This window comes from Notolepis coatsorum, assembly GCF_963971535.1.
Source record: "Notolepis coatsorum genome assembly, chromosome: 15".
Lineage (NCBI taxonomy): Eukaryota > Metazoa > Chordata > Actinopteri > Aulopiformes > Paralepididae > Notolepis > Notolepis coatsorum.
The window spans coordinates 2835906-2860052 of record NC_140179.1 but is presented as its reverse complement, the minus strand read 5'-3'; the positions used below and the strand labels follow the sequence as shown (position 1 = coordinate 2860052).

General features: G+C 43.7%; 1 protein-coding gene across 1 annotated transcript in view; it reads left to right on the top strand.

Annotated features, from left to right (window-relative positions):
* Positions 1-1264: 1264 nt before the first annotated feature.
* The window catches only part of LOC311241630 (amine sulfotransferase-like), a gene marked incomplete at both ends in the record, with an annotated part of 28918 nt that continues 6035 nt past the window's right edge, over positions 1265-24147 (top strand). The window contains 3 exons of the mRNA XM_084330506.1: positions 1265-1322; positions 17988-18146; positions 23581-23789. Coding sequence (XP_084186632.1) covers positions 1265-1322; positions 17988-18146; positions 23581-23789 — 426 coding nt within the window. The remainder of the gene's footprint in view (positions 1323-17987; positions 18147-23580; positions 23790-24147) is intronic.

The window sequence follows — 24147 nt, the reverse complement described above, 5'->3', positions numbered from 1 at the left end:
GTCCGGTCTGCTCGTCCAAGTGGACTGGCTGTAGGTCATCCTCAGGATGGTCCAGGATGACTGGGACCCTCTCCTTCCTCAGTGTTGCCACATTGTGGAGCACTGCACAGGCCACAGTGATGTCACATGCCCTGTCTGGTGCCACCCGCAGCCCGCGCAGACACGTGAATCTGGCCTTCAGTTGGCCGAAGGTCATTTCTATCCGGGTTCTCGTCCGAGCATGAGCCCCGTTGAAACGGGCTTCAGGCCCTGGTGCTGGCTCTGGATAGGGGGTCATGAAGTAGGGCTTGCATGCATAACCCCTGTCTCCAATTAGGAGTCCATCGTAATGACCTATAGTAGATAATATACAATGTTAGATCACCTCTACATGAAATAAGCATTTATAGATGACATGATATTTGCTATACCTTGCTCGAAGCTGTTGCACAGTGCAGACTCTCTGAATACTCTGGAGTCGTGGACGGAGCCCGGCCACTTGGCCTCAACATTGGTGATGAGGCAGGTGGAGTCACAGATCATCTAAGATGAATTGCGGTCAAGTCATGGTTATTGTACAGTACATGGGTAGCCATACAGCAGGCAATTGCAAGGTCCATGATGACCCCTATGTTAAAACAAATATGATTGTTTTTATAGCAATGTAATTTGAGGGGAATTGTCATAAGTAGGCCTACCTGCACATTAATGCTGTGAAAGCCTTTTCGATTCACAAAATCACCCTCGTTTGGGCCAGAGGGTGCTTTGAGTTTGATGTGCGTGCAGTCCACTGCGCCAATGACATTTGGAAACTCTGCATAATAATAATGAGCTCCGTAAGGAATAGTGATATATAAATGCACTTTAATTAAATGGTGGAATATTGAATAACTCAATTACCCGCAATTCCATAGAAGCCCTCTTTGATACATTCACTTGGACACGGCCAGGGAATGTAATGTAGTCATCCATGAACGTCTTCAAGGCCAAATATACTTTGCGAACAGCACGGCATGCAGCGGCTTTGCTGATGTTCTCCGCATCGCCTACGGTGTACAGAAAGGTACCACTGGCAAAGAAACGCAAGGCAATGCAGAGGGTCTGGGTGACACTCAACGCTCTGCTGCGGCGTGTTTGATTAACAAGGTGTGGCCCGAGAAGGTCTTGGAGGAAAATGATTCCTTGTCTGCTAAATCTATAGCGCTCGTACAGGAACTCATTAGTATGAGCTAACGGATCTTGGCGATCCCTAAGCACTCTCTCTCTATGAAATGCTAATCGGACTATGATTGCTTCTTCGTCAATTGGATCTCTGAGGAAGGGACATGCCATTATTTGCGAGGGTGTGGCCACAATCCACGCATAACGTTTCAATTTATGCTTGAATGAAACAGAATCCAGGCGCTCCTCTCCTTCCTCGCTCCTCATCCACAGCGGAGAATATGAAGGGAATCCGAGCCGAATGAGCGATAGGTTTCAATCATTAAGGATATCCCAGCGGGATTCACATTTGCAATGCTGCGCGTTGTTAAAATAACCACATAATGTGTACATCGCACCGAGCGAGCGCCACGGTATATATAACGTGCATTATTTAGGACAAAGTGAATTTAGTATCAGCATTTTGGGTCTATTTTACATTTCAAAAGCCCCCTCTGGAAGAATGGAGCACAAAAGCGTAATTCAGAATGGTATAATGCAGATCGTAGACTGTGGGAATAATTTCAGGAAACAAGCTGTCACTTCTTTGCGGGGGCGTGGCTATGGTTCATCCGGCTAACTTGAACTTAACCCTGCTCTCGACCAGGCTCAAACTTTTTGATCTGTTGTCATGGTGATTTAGACAATCCAGCTTCGGGGAATGGGAAAGTCCGGCTTAAGTCAGACTTGACCGAAAGTTATCCGGCTAACTCAGTTATCCAGGTACGGGGAACGGGGCCCTGGAGGTCTGGAGTATATGTGAATAATAATTAGAAAATATTTATTTACAATTTAACACCTTTTTGAACACATTTTCCAAAATAAGTCCTTCAAATTCTCCTTACACTGTAAATAATGTGACTAGTGTTTACTTAAAAAAAATTAAGGCAACAAAGGGACACGTCATATAATTGAATAGATTTTAATCACATAAATTTGATTAAAATGTATTGAATTGAAGTGAACTAAATTTAAACCAAAAACTTAATACAAAATGATTAAACTTTCTTTTAACAAATATAAACAACCCTTGGCTAAGGGACCTATAGGTCTTAGTACGGCTGTGTCTCGCTTCCAAGCCGGTCATTACTTCTCCCCGAGAGGAGCCTCCATCCCTGGCTTTATGCTGGAAGCTCCTCCTACAGGGACAAACCAAAAACAAACAATCAATTAATCAATACAGACATCAATTTACACATCCAATAACTCTGGACAACATGGATACATTACTCCATGTTCTATCATCACCAAACACTAAACAGTGTTTAGGGCGCTTCATAAACCTATTCCCCTCTCGTTATGAAACCCCCCCCCCCCCTGTACTCTACCACACTTGGTTCCTTCCAAATCTCCCCTCCAGAAAAGGCCCTGGCCTCTCCCAGTTCTGGTTGGGCAGCCAGAGATCCTACAAGGAACCAAGTGGGAGCACAGACAAACGGTATTTATCAACAAATGCATGTACTTTAATTCTACATAACATGTTATGCTTTAAACCAATGTGTCTGTATTACAAAACAACATAACAAAACAAACTAGGCCGAAGGCCTAAACTAAATGTTTGGCCGCATGACCACATGTGGGAACAGGTCAAACCACTTAAGGCCCATGTGCATCCCTATACTTACAGGCAGTGGCGAATCCTTATGGAAGCCAACGGAAGCCATGCCTCCCTATTAAAATATGAATTAATATCAAATATGAAATATGAAAAAAATATATATATATATATAATTTTTTTTTAATATAGTTTACATTCTTTTTCATCGGTGCATCTGTGTTATATATATATATATTTTTTTTTAAATGTCTCCCTCTTCTCCTTCTCACTCCCTCTAACACACTGTCAGACTCACTGTGCTCACTGCAGCTATAGAGGAGAGGAGGCAGGGGGTAGGTCTCTTTCTCCAGCCTCAACCATGTGATTCATGTATCTAGAGTCCAAATCAGATCCTAGCCAATCAGATTCGAGCTGACTGCCACACCATAAAAGTTTAAAACGGGGCTGTGAGAAGAATCCTGAGTGTGGCCTCCCCTCTGCACACCTCCCCTCTGCACTCTGAACATTGTATTAAACCGTGACTGCTCCCACGGGCCGAATATTGCCCCGATCCTCGCGAGATTAAATCCACGGGTACCTCTCGGCGTGCCGAAGCTTTTCCTAAATCACTTCCATCATCGAAAACGAGGGGAAAAGGTCGGCTCGCGACCCTGAAAATGTCGCGTGATTTTAAAAACGCTGTATTAAGTGAGCCTATTATGGGATCCACGCGAGCTTTCTATCGTGGAAACATCTGGGCGTCCCGCAACTTTTACTCATTCACATGTAGCCCCGAAAATGCTTAGAAAAGGAAAACCGAAAGCGTGGAATAAACGCGCCGAAACGGAAAAGTGTCCCATGGGCGCGCCGTGATTCCGATCCGCGTGAAAATATTCACGGCCATAGAGGAGACCGTGGGACACCTTTTTGCAACCGAATATGTGTCTCGAATTTGCTCCCACGCGGCGCGCAAAATCGTGCAAGGAAAGATCTGACAAAATGAACCAATGCTCCAGCAGTATTAATGACCCTGATGGAAACGAGACAAACGTCTGAATGAATGAATGAATGAAAACTTTATTTAACAGATTGCAGAATGGGTACAATACAGTACGGCTCAATACATACAATTGTTAAGGGGATGCAGACCTGAGAAAGACGTTTGTCTTGTTTCCATCAGGGTCCCCCATTTTCAATTCATAATAGACATTTATGACATACACAACATACATGACATTTATGGCATAGGGACATGTAGGTATTTAGTACTGATACATTTGTGACATAAGCGGTATTCAAATATACAGTACTGTTACCCCTAGATCCTGACAGAGTATATACATATGATGGGGAGGGGACTGTACATTAGGAGGGGGTGGGTGGGTGGGAGGGAAATATACATACGGCGGGGAGGGAATATATACATGCTGTGGGGAGGAGACTGTCTATTAGGAGGTGGTGGGGGTTTTGAATGTGGGCAGAGATTCACATTCCTTTACAGCTTTGGGTAGGGCGTTCCACATTGTTGTGGCATAATTGCGAAACGTGTTTAGTCCCTTGTTTGAGCCGAATCTGGGTTTAACATGATTTGTTGAGCTTCCTCTGGTGTAGTGGTTGTGGTATTCACTGACCTTTGGGAAGTATTTTGACATGTACATGGGCACCCCGGTCGTATAGTGTATCTTGTAGACCAGGCCCATTGCAAGTTGCTGTACTCTGTCGTCTACTCTAAGCCATCCTAGGTTGGCAAAGTGGGCAGGGGTGAGGTGGGTTCTGGGGTTCAGGTCAAGTAGTAGTCTGACCAGTTTGTTTTGTGATGTTTGTAATTTTGTTTTAAGCGCCTTTGAGGTGCTTTGGTACCATGAGGTGCACGCATAGTCTTTCTCTGGTCTGCATCCCCAATACAATTGTGTGTATTGAGCCGTACTGTATTGTACCCATTCTGCAATCTGTTAAATAAATAAAAAGAAAGTTTGACTGGCCGCCGAGCCATACTGTAGTGTACATGGTGACTGCTTGACTTAAAAAAAAAGAAAAAAAAAATATTAATAAAAATATTTAATAATCTTTTTTTTAATAATTTTTTTTGGCTTCCCCTGTTATTTTACCCACGCGACGCCACTGCTTACAGGGCATGGGATAGCCCCATGACAAGCATGTTGCATGAATAAAAACATAGTGGTACTGCATTAACTTGAGAACAGGCAACAGATTAAATGTACTCACCTGAGGTCCGTGTGCATACCACCTGGCCCCTGCACCACATCGCTCTCTTTGGATATATAATGGCATGATCCTTGCATGTGATTGGCCGCATCATCCACGTGGTGTCAAAATAAAGTTGCGAAAGTGCCAGGTGATTAAAACCAAAGACCTCCTAATGAGTAAAATCTATCAATTTTCTGCATCTCTGACATTGCTGATAAAATATAATAAAATTCGACTCAATGTATCACAGCTAATTTTATTCAACTAAAATTGTGTAAAATGCAATTAATAAATTGTTCAAATTCGTTGAATTCAGCCCAATTTTATTGCATACAGCACATAGTCTTTTTTATTATGTATAAGTTACTAATAATTATTTAATAAATATTAATTAACCCCAATCCCAGTTTTTTGAGTGTATCTATATAGCACCCTTCACACATGGACTGCAGCCCAAAGTGCCTCACAGCAAGTAGCACAAAATGAAGATAGCATAAAATCAGCATACAGTCAACAGAATAAAAACAATGTATAAAATGCAGACATACGAATATGTATAAAACAAGTACAATAAGTACAGTGTTGCCCGAAGGCATGTGAACCCCCCCCCCCGGAACAGCCAGTCCCTCAAACACCCAACACATCAATCTCCACCACATCCCCATCCGAGACACACCCCCTGATAAAGCATGTCATGACTGAAGAAGAACACAAACAACCCATGTGCCACTCTCACCGCCATGCATGGTGACGAGGATGCCACCCCCACACACCCCCACACACACACACACACACACACACACACACACACACACACACACCCAGGGGCGGACCTTCCTACAGGCGATATAGGCGGTCGCCTAGAGGTGGCGCCAAAAAAAAAATTATTTTAATTTTTTTTATTTTTAATTTTTAATATTTTTTTCTCTGTGCAGTTTTGGCGCCCACCTCTATATCGGCAACCATTATTTTTACATTAAAAAAATTCTAACATAAGGGAAAATGAGCCAAAAATCTAAAACGGTCGGTCGGTCTGAGCCTCAGCTTTAGGTGTTCACAGTCAGAACATGCTAGAGCGCTGTGCATTGATGGGTATCGGTCAAGTGTTTATAGAATTGAACGTTGAGGAAAGAAAGACTAACGTTAGAGAACTATGAAGAAAAAAGCCAGTGGTGAATCTCGCCTAGGGCGCCAAATGGGCTAGGTCCGCCCCCACACACGCCCCCACACACACACACACGCACACGCACACGCACACGCACACGCACACACACACCTAATCTCAGTGGGTGTGGAGGAGTTTCATTCTGGCTGAGAACTGCAGTGAGGATCCCATTCTGCCTGAAATGCTCTGAGAGACCGAGACGCACAAGATGATGAGACCAGGTAAAACAAATTTTTATTTGTGTGGTTGGGTGTGTTAGTCTAGTGGTGAGAGCAGTTTGTCTATTCTACGAGACACTTTGCCAGATAAACAACCAAACCTTTCTCCATTCAGTTTGGAAGGTAAAATAATGTGTCTGGTAAAGTGAAGAAAAAAACACACACACACATAAACACACACACACACACACACACATGACTGTGTAGAGTTACCTTGTAATATTGAAGTGCCTGCTAGCCAGTAGTTTGAGTTGTGATAGCTCCAGACACTTTCTGTTGTCAATCTTCAACAGCTGGAAGTGTATAATGTGTATAGGCCTATAGTATTAATTCATGGTGAATATCATCACACGTTTGACTTTTAGCACTCTAGGTTTTTGGATTTCGGAGAGAGTTGCTAATTTTCACTAATATGTTTATAGTGTCTTAGACCAGAGGAATAACACGTATGAATTCTGAAATTGGGTGTAGTTCGCTTTTAAATTCTAATTCATAGCCTTAGACATATAGTAGTGATACATTTGATTGAATAAGCTCTAATTAGTTGAAACTATATATTATCACAAGTTGGTCTGTACTGTTCAGTAACTTGCTAAATCTATAGAGGAGCAAAGTGACAAATATATATATATATATTTTTTTTATTGATATTTTTTGCACAAATCTCTCCAATATTCAAAACATCTCTTTCCACATCATCATATGCAATTTCCAGGATTTGCCTTTTTCTTTTTTGTAAGAACATACAAAACATGTAAAGGACTCATACAAATACATTAACAACTGACATGGAAAATAAAAAAAGACTTACGAAAAAAGAAACATACTATACTATACATTATGCGTATACATCCCTGATATATATATTTTGCATGTAGACCGAACTACCTTCGAGCAGGTATGTGCTGCATCCTCTTATCGGGATGCCACCCTTCTCCATATTGCATGTGAGAGAAAGCGCCCCAGACACATGCAGTTGTGCATGATAACATGCATGCACGCATGTCTCCAACACATGTATGTGGGTACGTGTATCACGTAAGCATGTGTACATGCCTCATATGTGTGTGTGTGCATCTTCCTGGTATGTGACTGTACTCCTATCTCTTGTGTGTGTCTCGTATCCATGTGTGCCTCTGCCCCCTATGTGAGTGTATATCTCAGACGTGTATATATATGTGCGTCTCAGCTACGTATGTGTGTGTCTCCTATATACATGTGTATCCCCCATATGTGTCAGTGAAAGCCTATACTTCAACTATGTGTATATGTAGGTGTGTGTATGCCTATTTCCTATAAGTGAGTATGTGCATGTATGTGTGCCCCTGACGTGTATAACTTATCCTTGTGTATATGAGTGTGTGTAAACCTATTATGTACACATATGAATATGTGTATCCTAGATACTTGTATGCGGCTATACCTGCGCACATGTGAGTGTAGTGACAAATATTGTGATGCATCGTGAAAATGTGTAGACACTTTGGTCATATTGCCCACATCTACAGACACAAGCACACATATTTTGTGCATAGCTCCTGGTTTTGCTGTCAATTCGCTCCAGACACTTTCCGTTTTCAATCTTCAACAGCTGTAAGTGTATAATGTGTGTATAGTATTGACTCGTGATGAAGACGCCACACAGTATTGCCGCACCTTTTTAGATTACTTTCTGACGAGTGTTTCTCTTCATGAGATTAGATGCGAGGCGGCTCAGTGGTTTGAATGATGATGATGATGATGATGATGATGATGATGAATGATTTTATTTCAGTCTTCTTTTACAAAGCATAGTAGTAGAATATTAAAATAAAAATAAAAAATGACCGAAAAGGTGTAGGCTGAAGCCGAGCTTATAATTGCCTATCCTTTTTTACATTACATTATTTACACACAAAAAATAATACAAAAAAGAAACATAATTCAGTAAATCATTTTGCAAAAACAAAAGGTTACAAAAGTTTCATAGTTTTATGTACAAAACATATACACACTTTATTTATATATATATATGTATTATATATCTCTTTTTTTCTTTTTCTCCTATTGTGCATACTGCTTAGTATACATACATACATGATATTCCTATTGTAGATATAGCTAACTGTTTTGGAACCTGTTCCTTCTTCTTTTCATGTCTATTGTCAGCTTAAACTGAACAGTGGTTTCTCTCCTGTATGAGTTCTCATGTGTGTCTTCAGATTTACACACACACAACACACCGATAGACATATTGTGTAAAACCAAACAGAATATACCCATTTTGCAAAAAAAATATATAATATGAGGAACGCTAACGTGCCTTTTTTTTTACCTAAGTAGAAAGTCAAACGCAAAATATTTCCCCATATATATAAGTGACAAATGAGGGGAGTCCGTGCTTTCAGACGTGATGACAGTGTTTTCTCTTATCTGACCGTGGCTCTCTTCCAGTGGCGGTTGGAATGCCCCACGGGCCCCGAGGCGAGATTGACAGCTCGGGCCCCCCCCCCCCCCCGATATTTATTGTATTATTAAAAAAAAAAAAAAAAAATCCAACATGAAACAAAACATATCACAATACAATAATAATACGTCAAATGTATATACTCTCTTTTCTGGACTCTTTTCGTATCACAAACAGTACTGTATTTGCAAATCTGGTATGTCATGTATAGATGTAGCACTACTGTCTATCTGTATGTCATTATGTTATAATGAATTGAAAATGGGGGACCCTGATGTAAACAAGACGAAAGTGTTTCTCTGGTCTGCATCCCCTTAACAATTGTATGTATTGAGCTGTACTGTATTGTACCCATTCTGCAATCTGTTAAATAAAGTTTTCATTCATTCACCATGACATGTTTAGGTATTTGGCCAGATCCAGCTTGTCTGTGATGAGAGTGTTTTCTGTCTTTATGATTGACTATCATCATTAGATATTTCAGTTTCGTTATTACAGTAGCTGGCTAACAGTACGTTAGTTGACTAATACCAGAGTCAGAATTGGGTAATATGCCGACTACTGGCAGTGATGCGACCTATGTTACCACATAACTTTTGTCATCTCTGGTACTATGCAGTGCACTATGCAAAACGGCAAAGAGATAGGTAACGTTCGTTAAGTGCCAAATTACCATCATCATGATACACCCTCACATAATTCACAAAGTGTTCACATGCGCCACCCATGTGGTAACCTAGAAATACCATAGATTGTGGCTAGGTGGTAACGTATATGTTTTCTATGATCACTATGAATTGAAAATGGGGGACCCTGATGTAAACAAGACAAACGTCTTTCTCTGGTCTGCATCCCCTTAACGAGCCGTACTGTATTGTACCCATTCTGCAATCTGTTAAATAAAGTTTTCATTCATTCATTCACATTACGTTAGTTAGCATCCAAGCTAGCGTGATAACGTTAGTAGTACTAGGTAGCTTACCTGCAATAATGTTGTCATCGTCCTGGACAGATAAGACTTGTTAAATCATAATATATCCACACTTTGTGCTGGTAAATGTCCCCTTTAGCTGCTCGGCGTCGTCGGATTTTAATACACCACGGTGGTGATGTGGGGGACCCTGATGTAAACAAGACGAAAGTCTTTCTCTGGTCTGCATCCCCTTAACAATTGTATGTATTGAGCTGTACTGTACTGTACCCATTCTGCAATCTGTTAATAAAGTTTTCATTCATTCATGTTTCAGGTGACTTATTATGTTGTGTTTCTCTGATGTCGCGTTCACGTTACGTGGGAAGAAGCGGAAGAACCAGAGGACATCTCGTTGCTACAACTAGGAAGCCTTCACGCATTGACTCGATCAAAACGCCCACATCCATACTTCCGCAATTCGTGACGCGAAGTGGGAGATATCGGGGTCTATAAAAAATCCCATATGTCCTAGTAGGAATTACAACTAGGAGGCTGACGTGAATGGTTTTTCCCAGTCGGAAGCTGATTCTTCCGATTCTTCCCACGTAACGTGAACGCGACATCAGAGAAAAATATCACCTCCGCTTTACGTGGCTACGTCACAGCCAAGGAAAGGGAGCGCTGGATTTGTGCAAAACGCCCTGTTCCTAAACCACACGCTATCAGTCGTACTCGTACCACAGTACTGGCAAAACGGGAGGAGCCTAGAATCAAAACAAATGCACCAGTCCCAGTTGCCGTTACCACCAGTTGTGTTCGATCCAGTCCCACACGCGAACGGCAACTCCAAACCGGGCCCCCCCTCCCGCCAGACGGTGGGCGGGCCCTAAGGCCGCTGCCTCCCCTGCCGCGCCTATAGCTCCGCCCCTGCTCTCTTCTTGTTCTCAAAAGTAGCGGAGGATCCGGTCAACTCCCACTGAGGTGGGGGGGGGGGGGGGGGGTCTTTCAGCATCTCCATCTCTCTTTGCGCCACGTAACACTTCTGCTCCAGGGTCAACTGCTTCTCTCTCGCACGCACGCACGCACGCACGCACGCACGCACGCACGCACGCACGCACGCACGCACGCACGCACGCACGCACACAGGGGCGGGTGATATGGTGGTCTTATATCGTCTTCACTCCAGTCTCAATGATATTGTGGGGATTGTGATATATTCTTGCACAATCCATGCTTAAAGGGGAACATCACTCAAATAAAACACTTCAATATGTTATTTTCATGGCCTAAGACAGTTCAATCAATATTTGGGAACATGAGCTACTCTCTCCCAAACCCAGAGAAGTAAGACTCAAACTTGTGATGTCATCAAGTATCAAATCTGGAGCTGCTCCACTGACAATGGGAGACTGATTTTATGGATCCACAGAATGTTTGTTTTCTTTTTATATAAAGATGAGCTTCATTCTATAGTTTCGGATGTTAATGTCGCTCAGTTTTGGAGATATGGGGTTTTAAAAACTGCAGTAACTACAAAATCACACTCAAAACCCAGGCAGACCGCAGTAACTTCCAAACAGTGAAACTGAGAAGAATGGCTTAAAGTTTTTTGACTTGCCATCCAAAATGTGTTATAGGTAGATAGATGATAGTACCCAAATTTAACATGTATTAATGAAGTAATCTTTAGGCATACAAAAATATGACGTAATTATTTTAATTAACCCCAAAAAATCCGATACTGCACGATTTCCTTAAATAATTATACAGGTAAAGTACAGGCAAAGTGCAGTAACTTCAAATACAATGTTGTTTTCCCTCCAGCTTTCATAACTTAACCTATCCATTTTATTTGGATCATCATCATTCCAATATATTCAGGTGTTAAATTTCATTTTCAAAATGGCTAGGTTAAGTTAGCTAGGTTATCCTTACCTAAATTGCAACTAAGGCATTTGCATATCCTCTCAATCAAATTAAGAAAAAAATGCATTTGTTCAGCTCAACTCACAACTTTATTCTGTTTAACAACATTTAAACAACATGTTTAAAAATACAATAAGATGCAATCAATATACAGAATAATAACAAAAACAAATAAAACCTTTTCCATAGAACAATCATTGGTTCAGGTCATATACTTCAAAAAATTACTCAAACAATCACACACATCATTATAGGCCTGATAACGCAAAATGTGCAACTCTGAACCTTGCTTAAATAATACAATCCATATAGGCCTAAGATAAATGTGTATATTCTGGTTAAAAACAAGCAGGCCTGTACAAAATGAAATAAAAAACAAGGACACAATCATGACAAAATGGTTGTCATGTATAAAACATGCTTAGACCTGTAGAACCCCCCCACCCCACAACACGCATTTACACACACCAGTGTTTTAGACACACTTCTTTGTGTATTTAGCCCAGGTCTCAGCTGAAACACTAAAATTACGTGCAGATCTGTTAAGTCAATCTATTGTGTTCAATCAATCAATTAATCAATCAAACTTGTTCAACCTCATGTCACATTGACTTACCTGTTGAATCTTCATAGTCCCGGGCACTGTATTCAGGGATGGAGGAATCAAATCCTGGGCCGAAATGATCTCATCCTCTGTTACCATGTATAGCCTTACAGATGAGTGTGTTGCCAGTTGCTCATGCAGTGTGTTGGTGTCTGGGATGCTAGTTCCATAAGCAACAAGCCGGTCTGCTAGGTTCTTGAGTGCACCCCCTACCCCATCAGGGGCACCCCCTACCCCATCAGGGGCACCCTTGCCATGAGATGCCTCTGAGAAGTTCCAGGTGACATATTCAAACCCTCTCATGAAAGGCCCTGTCGAGGCCAGATAGAACGCTGTCTTGTTGCGGTACTGGGAGGTGGGTCCATCTGAAATAAAATGGATGTGCTTCACTTCTGGATGTTCCTCCCGGATGGACTTGAGCACTGGATTAAGATGAGCCCACGTTGCAACAGCATCATGCTTTAGGGACGCTGACAGAGAGGCAAAAGACTCCACACGTCCCCCACTCAGGTATTTGACCCCAGTATGAAGCGTCACTTGCTGGTTCCTGCCACCAAAGTGGGTGTCTTTCACTTCCCTGGTGTACTTACAGCTATAGTTAGTGTGGGTGACTATTGTAATCTATACTATTTATTTATTATTTATTCCGCCGATTTTTGTCCAGTAACTCCTGCCAGAGCCTTTTTTGGTCCAACTCGAGTTGCTATTACTTTTTGGAAAGTTTCACCGCAGCCTTTATCAACTATGCCCCAAAACTATGGAACAAACTACCCCAAAACATCAGGGAAGCCAACTCGCTAGACATCTTTAAAAGACAGCTTAAAACCTATCTCTTTGCTCAGGCATTTCACTGATAGGTATCTGCTACCACCTAGTGGCAAGAGGAAACATCAGGGATATCCTGACACAACTTGTATTTACCTGCACTATTCTTACCCTGCCTACTCTTATACACTGCCTATCAAATTCATGTGTCGGTTATTGCACTTTTTACTTCTTACTGATGACTATTTTTAAACTGACTCATTTTAAACTATTTTTATTATTTGCTAGATCCTAATGTGAAACACTGTGATTTGCCATATCTTGCTATGCTCGCTCATGCCTGTATTTTTTATGTCCGTTCTATTTTATAATTTTTTTACTATTTTTAAACTGAATCATTTTAAACTATTTTTACTATTTGTGTTACTGAAAACTGTAAGCGGAGAGCCTATTGGGATGCTAGATCCTAATGTGAAACACTGTGATTCTACCTGTCTATCTTTTTATGCTCGCTTATGCCTGTATTTTTTACTGTTGTGAACTTTGAACTGCAAACTCTGTATGAAAAGTGCTATACAAATAAAGTTATTATTATTATTATTATTATTTAAAAAATACTGTAGTCTTAACAGGAAGGTGAAAACTGTTGCGGAGAATGAGGACTGCATCCATGGACATTATGTTTTCCACAAAAAAATCATTAATTTGTACATTTAATTGTATAATCCATCAGAATTTCCTTGATGACACAAATAAATAAACAATATTAATAAAGTTTTAGAGAAACATTTTGAGTTTTGAATGCCACCATCCACTCCAATGTTAACTTAATATCGCCTAATCTATGTTTTAAATTATGGCTATGTGTCTAATCTGCCTGTCGCTTATCAAAGACTCATTTTCCAGTCAACATTGTCAAGGCAGATTGTTTTTTTATCGCTTCATTTCCGTTTGTTAGCATTTTGAAAATCACTAGTTTTCGCGGAAAAAACAACCCATTCTATGATAATCGTCTTTTACTGGAATATTCCAGAACGTTGTCATTTGTCGGCCTATTTATTAATCGTTTTCAAATAAACGCTAGATGATCGATAGCGCGTGCTGATAATCGCTGATATATCCGTGAAAACGAGTCTGATTATCCTAAGACTGATACCATAGATTCCTTACCTGAGGTCAGATGGTATCCAAATGGTTTATTCCAATTTCCGATCGTCATTCGAAAAAATCGCTCATTTGATTGATCCATCGTGTATACAGTAAAACACATATTCGCCGCGGCACCAAGGCTCCAGAATGAACTCTGGTAGACCCCGGTTACATCAGTGAGAAGTAAAATGTGGAGTCAGAAATCCTTTCTCCCATTCACTTTCATTGAGTCCAATCCAAAAGGGTGATTTACCATCTGGGAGACGATAGGGGGCGCTTTTTTCACATCTGAGCGCCGGCGGTGCCTGGATCTCCAACGGTAGACTCGCTTGATGCAATATGATTTCAGATCGCAAAAAAAAAAAAAAAAAAAAAAACGCGTATTCTCGTGACGTGGCATTCAACGGTCGGGGGGTAAACCTGAGAAAAACCGTGAGTGGCATTCAAAGTGTTAAATATAAAATTAAGTCAATGGTCCATAGAAATCAATGCGCTAATGAGAATTTAAGCACAAAATGTACTAAAATATTAAAATAATTAAGGCGAGACACTGCAGGTGAATAGGCAAATATACTTTTTTTGTTGTTTTTGAGATTATGTTATATTTTGCTTCCTAAACATGTCTTCTATGAAACTAGTGACAATAAAACGTCAATAACACACATTTAGTTGTTTATTTTACTTCATTTTGCCTTATTGCATCCATAAATGTGGACATATTTAATGGGGAAGTGCCTCATTTGCATATATAAACATAAATTTCAGAAAACTTGCAATATATTTTTTCTTAGTTTATATGTACATACCAAACTGGCAAAGTTTCATAGTGATATCTATTCAAATATTTTTTGCCTATTAGGGGGTACTACACTGTACTACACTGTTTGTAGCCTGTGTGTAGTTCTGTTCAGTTCAATAACATCATTATTATTATTATTCAGTTATCAGGCATGTGTTTAGGTTGTCTATTACTAATGGTTTGATTAGGTTTTGTGTTTGTAAATATCTGTTTAAAAAAAAAAGTATGGCATTTTACAATACAGAACTTTGAAGGCGTTTTCCCAAAAATGAGTTTTAAGAGTTTTTCCTCATACTCTGAGCCAGAAATCTCCACTGCAGTAGCACTCACATACACCAAACCTTCCAGTTCTATTCATATCTATGTTCTGAAGGTATTTACAGAAGGGTTTGTTGATATCTGTTAGGGTTTGAAACCGACCTCAACAGCACGGCACAGACAGGTAGTTCAGAGTTAGCCAAACACTAGGGCGTATTTATTACAGAATCAAAAAGAGCCAAATAACAAATCAGAATAAACAAAAAGGAGAATGCCTTCGGCAGAGTTGTCTGCGGCTCTGCAGATCCTCCCGGTGTTAGAGGTGGGGAATCAGCGTAGGCGCCGCTGCGGCTCTGCAGATACTCCCAGATCCAACTCGGAGTGGAAACGGAGAGAGAGAGATCAACAACAGTCCAACAGTACACAGAGGCAGTGCAGTTCAGTCCTCCTTTAGCTGAGTCCAGTATGAAATACAAGTGACTTGATCTTCGGTGTAAACTACACACAAGTTAGCTGAGTCCAGTACAAAACAAAACGGTACTACTTCAGTGTTATCCAAACACACAACTTAGCAGAGTCCAGTACAAAACAAAACGGTACTTCTTCAGTGTTATCCAAACACACAATTTAGCTGAGTCCAGTACAAAACAAAAACGGTATTTCTTCAGTGTTATCCAAACACACAAAAACAGATAATCCAAAAAGGTACGTTTCCAAAAACTCACCAAAGCGCAAACGCGTAAAGCGGGCAACGAGGCACAGCTCCAAACGGATGATCAAGATATTCACCAGCGGCGATCCAAAGATGTCCTGGAGGGAAAGTAGACGAGGCACAACAACGGGGGGAGACAGGCAGTAGCAGTAGTAATCAAAACGACCCGACAACGATTGAAAGAAGGTCCGAGTATATGAAGCCTCTGGAGCGCTAATCACAAACTACGACAGGTGCATGATGGAATTGGTAATCGCTCCTGAAGCGTGTGGCGGGGAATGCACCAATCAACACAGTACCTTGAAGAAGCGTGTGGCGGGGAACGAGCCAATCCTCACAATATCGCATTCATACCCTGATTTATATCACATTTCATTCCTAAAAACATGGCGAAATATGGAATTTTACCATAAAAATTGACTGAATGGAGTATTTTCTGATTTATGGAGTGATAAAAAGAGATATCCAAAATCCCCCCTGTAATAACTAGGGATGCCCATCGGCCGATAATCAGTATAAATATGCGATCGGGGAATTCCGATAATTAGTCATATTCGCCGATCGCGGAAACTGATCAAGTGGATATCTCACTCGCTTGTCTCAGACGCACAGGACCTGCAAACTGCTCCTCCTCCCTAGCCCCGCCCGTACCCGTGTAGAGTTTGTAAACACAGAGGAGGCGGACCTCCTCTGCTGAGTCTAGATAGTGCATTCGACCTGAGCTAACGTTAGCTACCTAGCTATCGTTACTGTTTAAACAAAATTACCCAGTCAACTATTCACTTTTAGTAGGCATTGTCTAACGGTATTTAGCCGGCTAGCTACTGATAGCTCCGGATATCAACAAATGCCCCAGAAGTCTAGTGGTCCATGTTGATATCTCCGTTAGCTTGCGTTAGCTGACGTTAGGCCACCGTTCAAAACTAAATGTCCGATTGAACTAAATAGTTGTCTTAACGTCATCTAGCCGGCTAGCAGTAGCTACAGATAGCTCCTGATATCAATGTCTTATATCAATGTCTTATCAATGTCTTATAACATCTAGTCGGCCAGCTACCGATAGCTCCTGACATCAACAAACGCTCCACAAAGTCTAGTAGAGATGTGTATGCTACCTGTTAGCTCACGTTAGCGCAAGTTAGTTCACCGTTCAAAACGAAATGTCCCATTGAACTAAATAATTCACTGAGGCGTTGTATTAACGTTATATATCCGGCTAGCAGTAGCTACAGATAGCTCCTGATATCAATGTCTTATAACACTGATTCGATGCGTATTCGAGCTGAGGGCTTGCTGAGCACAGTTAAGTAACGTTATGCCAATAGGGTCCAGGTGCAGCGCTGGAGAATCCTGGCCGTAGCTCTGCTCGAGGCTACTCGAGTATAGGTCCAGGTGCAGCTCCGGAGAATCCTGGCCGTAGCTGGAGGCTACTAGAGTACACACAGACAGTGGAGCTTGTTGCGTGGTGGCGATGTCTCGCAGATAATACAAGTACAAGTCTAATTATATAATATATATATTTTATAAAAAAAAAAAAAAAAAAACTTTTTATATAAAATAAGTTTTAATTTCTTTTTAATCAAAAACGATCGGTATCGGATCGGTATCGGCCGATATGGCTCACGACGATCGGTGATCGGTATCGGTGGCAAAAAACGTGATCGGGGCATCCCTAGTAATAACCTTTGGCTCTAATATGTCAACAAAATGAAACTATAATTTTGAAAATGGCTTTATCCAATGTTCAGATTTCTGTCCTGGAATTATATGCAAATTAGTGCATATTTAAGTAGATAATGCCTCATTTGCATATTTAAACATACAATTTCAGAAAACTTGTAATACAAAACAGTCTTGTCTTAATATAAGTAATCAACTGGGGAAGTTTCATTGTGATATCTATTAGTTAATTATTTTACCCTATTCACCTGTAGTGTCTCCCCTTAATTGTTATGAGTAAACAACTCATTGTAAGAGAGAGAGCACATTTTTATCTTTAATATTATGTTTTGTTTACTTGAATAAATGCTAACCTTTATTTAGAAAAGATCACGGCCATGGTAAATCATTGATTTCATGAGAATGACCCACGGTATGTCTCCATTTAGATTCCAAAGACCATCCCGCTGATTGCCAGACTCCTGGATTGATACCACATAGAGGTTTCAACTTGATCAAGGGGTTCCACAATCCTGATGAAGTGGATCTGATCCAGAGCTGTGAGATCCGAGACTCTGACATATTTGCCGTCACGTATCCCAAGTCAGGTGAGGTGAAAGATAGTGGTTTTCGTCACGTCTGTTGTGTCATATTTAACCTTTTAGCTTCTGTGTGTGACTTAATGTACAGTAGGTGTAATTATCCAACACAGTCTCATCAGAAAGCGTAATGAGTACTAATCGACCACAGGAAAAGAGGTACATAATGTATGTTATGTTATAGCCATAAGTAATATCTTTACGTATTTCGGGCGAGTTTTAACGGTTATGGTTAAGATATAAAGTTATGGTTATGGTTAGGTTTTCTGAAAAGATAATTGAATATGTAATATAGTATTATTTTTAATACGTACACAGGTTACATTTTCGATACAATACGTAAATATATTACTTATGGCTATAACATAGCGTACATTATGTACCTTTTTTCCTGTGGTAGATTACTACATATTCCAAGCAATATCGGACTGAAATATCAGATGCGGTGAGGAAATCCAACAGTGTTTGTGTTGGGAACCTGAGATGTTCTCAGACTGAGGAGCCTATTTTAGGCTAAGGGGGGGGGGGGGGGGGGGCTGAGCCCCAGCACCAGTTATAGGAGTGTAAAGGGGCAGTGTTTCCAGCAAGTCTCAAGTAGCCAATATACTAGGCAGCTACACACAACCAATATGCACGTGCCACACTCTTGCAATATATATAAATAATATACATATAAAAATACAGCAGAATAAACACATTCACAGCCAATAAGAGTGTGTGCATTATAATAAAAATCAGGCCGCGTGAACACTTTAGGCAACCAACATGCGCTTCTGCGTTTCTCTGATTGGCCGAGCGCCAGCGCGGTCCCCCTTAAGCTCCAGGAGAGAGGAGAGAGGAGAGAGGCTGAAAACCCGCAGTTCTTGCCCGACTGATGGGAGCCGAATCCCGGATCCGATTTTTCTGATGAATACCCCCAAAACATGGAGGTCCCGAACGCATGGAAGTATTGATTGCGCCGTAACGAATCATTAAAAAAATATACTGCTAACTGGAATATGTTGTGCCTTTACACATATGTTGGATTATGTAATTGGTTTGTCATGACAAACTACCACCGAAACTACCACCAACCAACTACCACCGAAACTACCACCGAAACTGCACAATGTGAGAACACAATATAGGCCAACACTTCAGACAGCCGCTGTCTGTCCCTCTCCTCATCCGAAGAGAGAAGAGGAAAAGAAGTCAACACAGTCTTCAGAACGGTGATTATCAGACACAGCGGTGCCGGCACAAATCCCTCATGGGCTGCAGCCGACTTGAGCGTGGAGATATTCTTATAACGAAACACCAAACCCACCTCCCTCACGCCGGGTAACTTTCATCTTGAAAGGCGGGGCCCGCACGGTGACAGAGAGTATCCGTTTGTCCAGAGATCCGGGGGATTGAACCGCAGATTCGGATACGGTCCCAGGCAACAAAGCTCCCGATGAGGAGCTCATGTAACGCGGGCGTCAAACCAGAACCCTCTCCACGCCGCTAAGAGGCAGCAAAAAAGGGTACCAGCCTGGAGCCGGCTTTCGTAAGTCGTGCAGCCATTCCCCCCATAGCAACACAACTGGTGCTTGCATCTCAAAACCATCACCCGCCCGGAGAGGCAGCTGGCCCTCACACAGCCGAGCGCCTCTCAAGCAAAGTCCAACTGCAGAGCGGAGGTAATACCTGTCCAACTGCAGAGCTGGAGGAATGCCGGTGGGGATTAGGCCAGCGACGCGAGCCCCTAATACGAAAATGCCGGTGGAGGTCAGAATGATCATCATCTTCTAGACACCCCGGTGGCGAAGACATTATCGCTGTATTTCCTCGAAAATAGTGAGAGAGAAAATAAAGATATAATGTCAACGCAGCTCCTTCATCGCAGCTCCTCTTCAACATTTCACTAATCTCAAAGTGGTGTATACAGACACTCGCCGTGGTGAAAACAAGGAAGGAGCTGTTAGTATGGCCACACCCCTGCTTATGTAGAGGAGCGGATGGGGGTGTGGCCAGGCGGATGGGTGTGTAAAGGTGCATGTGAACTGATATGGAAGTGTATTCCAGTAGACGCAGAGCGGAGCTACACGACTTATAACCATGTATTCTCAATTATAGCACTAACTGAAACATGGCTTACAGAGGAAATTACTTCGCTATTTGAAATCACCGACTATACAGCCACACATAGGTGTAGAGAAGGCAGAGGTGGTGGAGTTTCTCTCTATGTTCAAAAGGGTCTGGAATTTAAACAGAGATCTGACCTTGAAGTGAAGTTTCATGACTGCAACTGTGAATCTGTTTTTCTAGAGGTTCAATCTATTGCTCTGAATGAGAATAAAAGAATGATTGTAGGTTGTATATATCGTCCTAATACAGACATCAACAAGTTCAAAGTAGGTGTGAGGATTGGTTCGTTCCCCGCCACACGCTCCTTTAAGGTACTGTGTTGATTGGTGCATTCCCCGCCACACGCTTCTGGAGCAAGTATCAATTCCAGCACGCACCTGTCATAGTTTGTGATTAGCGCCCCAGAGGCTTCTTATACTGGGACCTTCTTTCAATCGATGTCGAGTCGTTTTGAACATTACGACCCGACCATGTCGACCTCAGCCGACACAGACAGAGTCAGAACCGCGTTGGCGGTCCAGATTGAATTAACCAACGACCACAGCATACAGTTAGGTGCGGCTGCGGCTGCTGTACAGGAGCTCCGAGCCCAGGTCCTGCCTATTCAGGAGTCCCTTGGCTCTCTGGCTACCCTGCAGACAGCCCAGGGTAATCAGCAGGCTGATATTCTTCACCAATTGCGAACTCTGAGTGACTCATTTAACGCCCTGCTTGTAACCCCACCTGCTTCAGGAGTCTCGGCCAGAGCACCACCCGCAGCCGTGGCAGGCCCCGCGCCTCCCGATCCCGCACCTCGGGAGCCCCGTCTCTCCGAACCACGGTTGTTCAATGGTAACTTCGAGGATTGTGCCACATTCATCATGCAATGCGAGTTGGTTTTTCGTCATCAACCCAGCCGATTCACTTCAGAGGGAGCCCGAGTGGCTTACATGACTAACCTGCTCTCAGGCCGGGCAGCACAGTGGGTTACTGCCTCCTGGGCAATGGGGGCTGATTTCTGTTTTTCCTACCCAGACTTCGTGGCAGAGCTCCGCAGGGTTTTCCACCACCCAGCCCGTGGCCAGGACCCAGGAGCTCGGTTGGGCACCTTCCGGCAGGGCAGTGGCGGGGTCACTGACTACGTGCTGGAGTTCAGACTGGCGGCAACGGAGAGCGGTTGGAACGACCAATCGCTTCGTCTCACCTTCATGAGGGGGCTCAACGACGCTGTAAGGGACCAGCTCGCGACCCGTGAGGAACCGGAGTCCCTCGAGGACCTATTCAGCCTCGCCATTCGCATCGACGGACGCCTCCGGGAGAGAAGGCGTGAGAGAGCCCGACTGGGACCTCCAGAGGTTCCCCAGACCCCCCGCACTCGTGACGGTACTGCGGCCCGTCCTGCTTCCACCACAACTGGTGGTCCCTTCCCCTCCCGTTCGGTGCCCGAGGAGGAACCCATGCAGCTGGGACGCTCTCACCTTAGCCCGGCTGAATTAGAGGCCAGGTTCAGGTCCGGCCTTTGCCTCTACTGCGGCCGGGATGGGCACCGTATCTCCAACTGCCCCACCCGGCCAAAAGACCAGGCTCGCCGGGACCCCGGGAGATCCTGGTGAGCCGTTTTTCTCGTTCCCAGAACCGTGCACCACCTAGTCGTCTGATGAGCGTCACCTTGGCCTGGGCGGACCAACGGGCGACGGTGGAGGCACTCATCAACTCGGGTGCTGACGAGAGTTTCCTGGATTTCGAGTTTGCTACCCAGGCCAACATTCCGCTAGAGGACCTCGTGAGACCCTTGGAGGTGTTCGCGTTGGACCAACACCGCCTGGCTGACATCACTCAACGCACCTGTCCAGTCCTTCTCACCATTGCTGGTAACCACGTTGAGAGACTCCAGTTTTTCATCACCAGCTCTCCTCTTGTCCCAGTAGTCCTGGGCAGGCCCTGGCTCGCGCTGCATGAGCCCCACATCGCCTGGTCCTCCGGTACCATCAGGGGGTGGAGCTCCGCCTGTCATGCCCAGTGTCTTCAGGCGGCGTCCTGTCCCTCGCCTCGGAGCCCCCTTTGTGAGCCGCCTCCGGACCTCTCGACGATACCCCCCGAGTACCACGACCTCGAGGAGGTTTTCAGTAAGTCCCGGGCTCAGGCCCTTCCGCCTCACCGGCCTTACGACTGTGCCATCGACCTTCGCTCAGGGGCTCCCCTTCCCGGCCTCTACAGTCTGACCATCCCTGAGAAGGCAGCGATGGATCGATATATCTCTGAGTCCTTGGAAGCAGGTCTCATTCGGCCTTCCTTTCTTCTTTGTTGGGAAGAAGGACGGACACCTTCGACCCTGCATCGACTATCGCCAGCTCAACGAGATCACCATTAAGAACAAGTACCCTCTTCCTCTCATGAACTCCACCTTCGAGCCCCTCACCCAGGCTACCGTCTTTACCAAGCTGGACCTCCGGAGTGCCTACCATCTGGTCCGTATCCGAGAGGGCGATGAGTGGAAGACCGCCTTCAAGACTCCCAGGGGCCACTACGAGTACCTGGTAATGCCGTTCGGCCTCACCAACGCTCCGGCGGTATTCCAGGCGCTCATGAACGACGTCCTTCGTGACATGCTGGAGGAGTTTGTGGTGGTATACCTAGATGACATCCTCATCTTCTCTAAGACCCTCGAGGAACACATCCAGCATGTCCGACGTGTGCTGGAGCGCCTCCTCCACAATCGGCTCTTCGTCAAGGCAGAGAAGTGCCGATTTCACTCCGACTCCGTCGATTACCTGGGCTTCATCGTGGAGAGAGGCTTGACCCGGGCTGACCCTCGCAAGATCCGGGCCGTGGAGGAGTGGCCGGAACCCACCTCTCGGAAGGAGTTACAGAGCTTCCTCGGGTTCGCCAACTTCTACCGAAGATTCATCCCGAACTACAGCCAGGTGGCGGAACCACTTACCAGGCTAACCTCTCCCGCCCTGCCGTTCGACTGGTCCCCAGCGGCGGGTGCTGCGTTCCGCTCCCTCAAGAGCCTATCCATTATAGGTTTAAGAGCCGAGGTCGCTTATAAGCCCTTGGGTTTTTTGACCTTTCCTGCAAATTTTTAACTGTTCTGCTTTTACTTATTTTATTCCAGAATGTATGTTTGTAAGTGCAAATAACAATAAACAAAACAAAACCTGGCAACCTGGTCCCCAAGTGGGAATCGAACCCTGAATTCTGTTGTAAAGATGCAATGTGATAATCTGATGTAAACATACCATGTGTCTCAAGAGCTTGTCCGTACCGGCCCTACATGCCCCGCCCCACCCCCTTCAGCTATAATGGTTCCAACACCCATGGCCCTATATGTTCATCTTCTTCTTATTGGCAGGTACTATCTGGATGCAGCAGATTCTCAGGCTTGTAGAGACCAAGGGTGACGTCGCGGCCACAGCACATGAGGCGAACTTTAGCAGTGTTCCTTGGATCGAGCAGATCGGCGGTGGGCAGGGGTTTGCCTCGGCAGAGTCGCCCAGGCTACGGGTCTCCCACCTACCGTACAAGTTCATGCCCCTCGCTCTGAGTCAGAAGAAGGGCAAGGTTAGTTCACCGACTGTTTTTTGCTCATATGGTGAGGAGTAGAAGCGTGCACAGCTTCAAACCTGGAACACTGCATCTGGTGCACTGGTTGTAGTGAGGATCAAAACAAACAGAATACCGGCACTGAAAGCCATCATCAGTGTTAACCCTTTCACTACCACACTACAGAAGGTTAACCTTTCACTACCACACTACAGACTGTTAACCGTCTGTAGTGTGGTAGTGAAAGGGTTAACCCTTTGTCGTGTGGCAGTGAAAGGGTTAACCTTCTGTATTGTCGCAGTGAAAGTGTTAACAAAACCTACAGAAATGACAATTGATAGAAAACAGGTGAGGACCAAACGCCAGTCGGATAAGT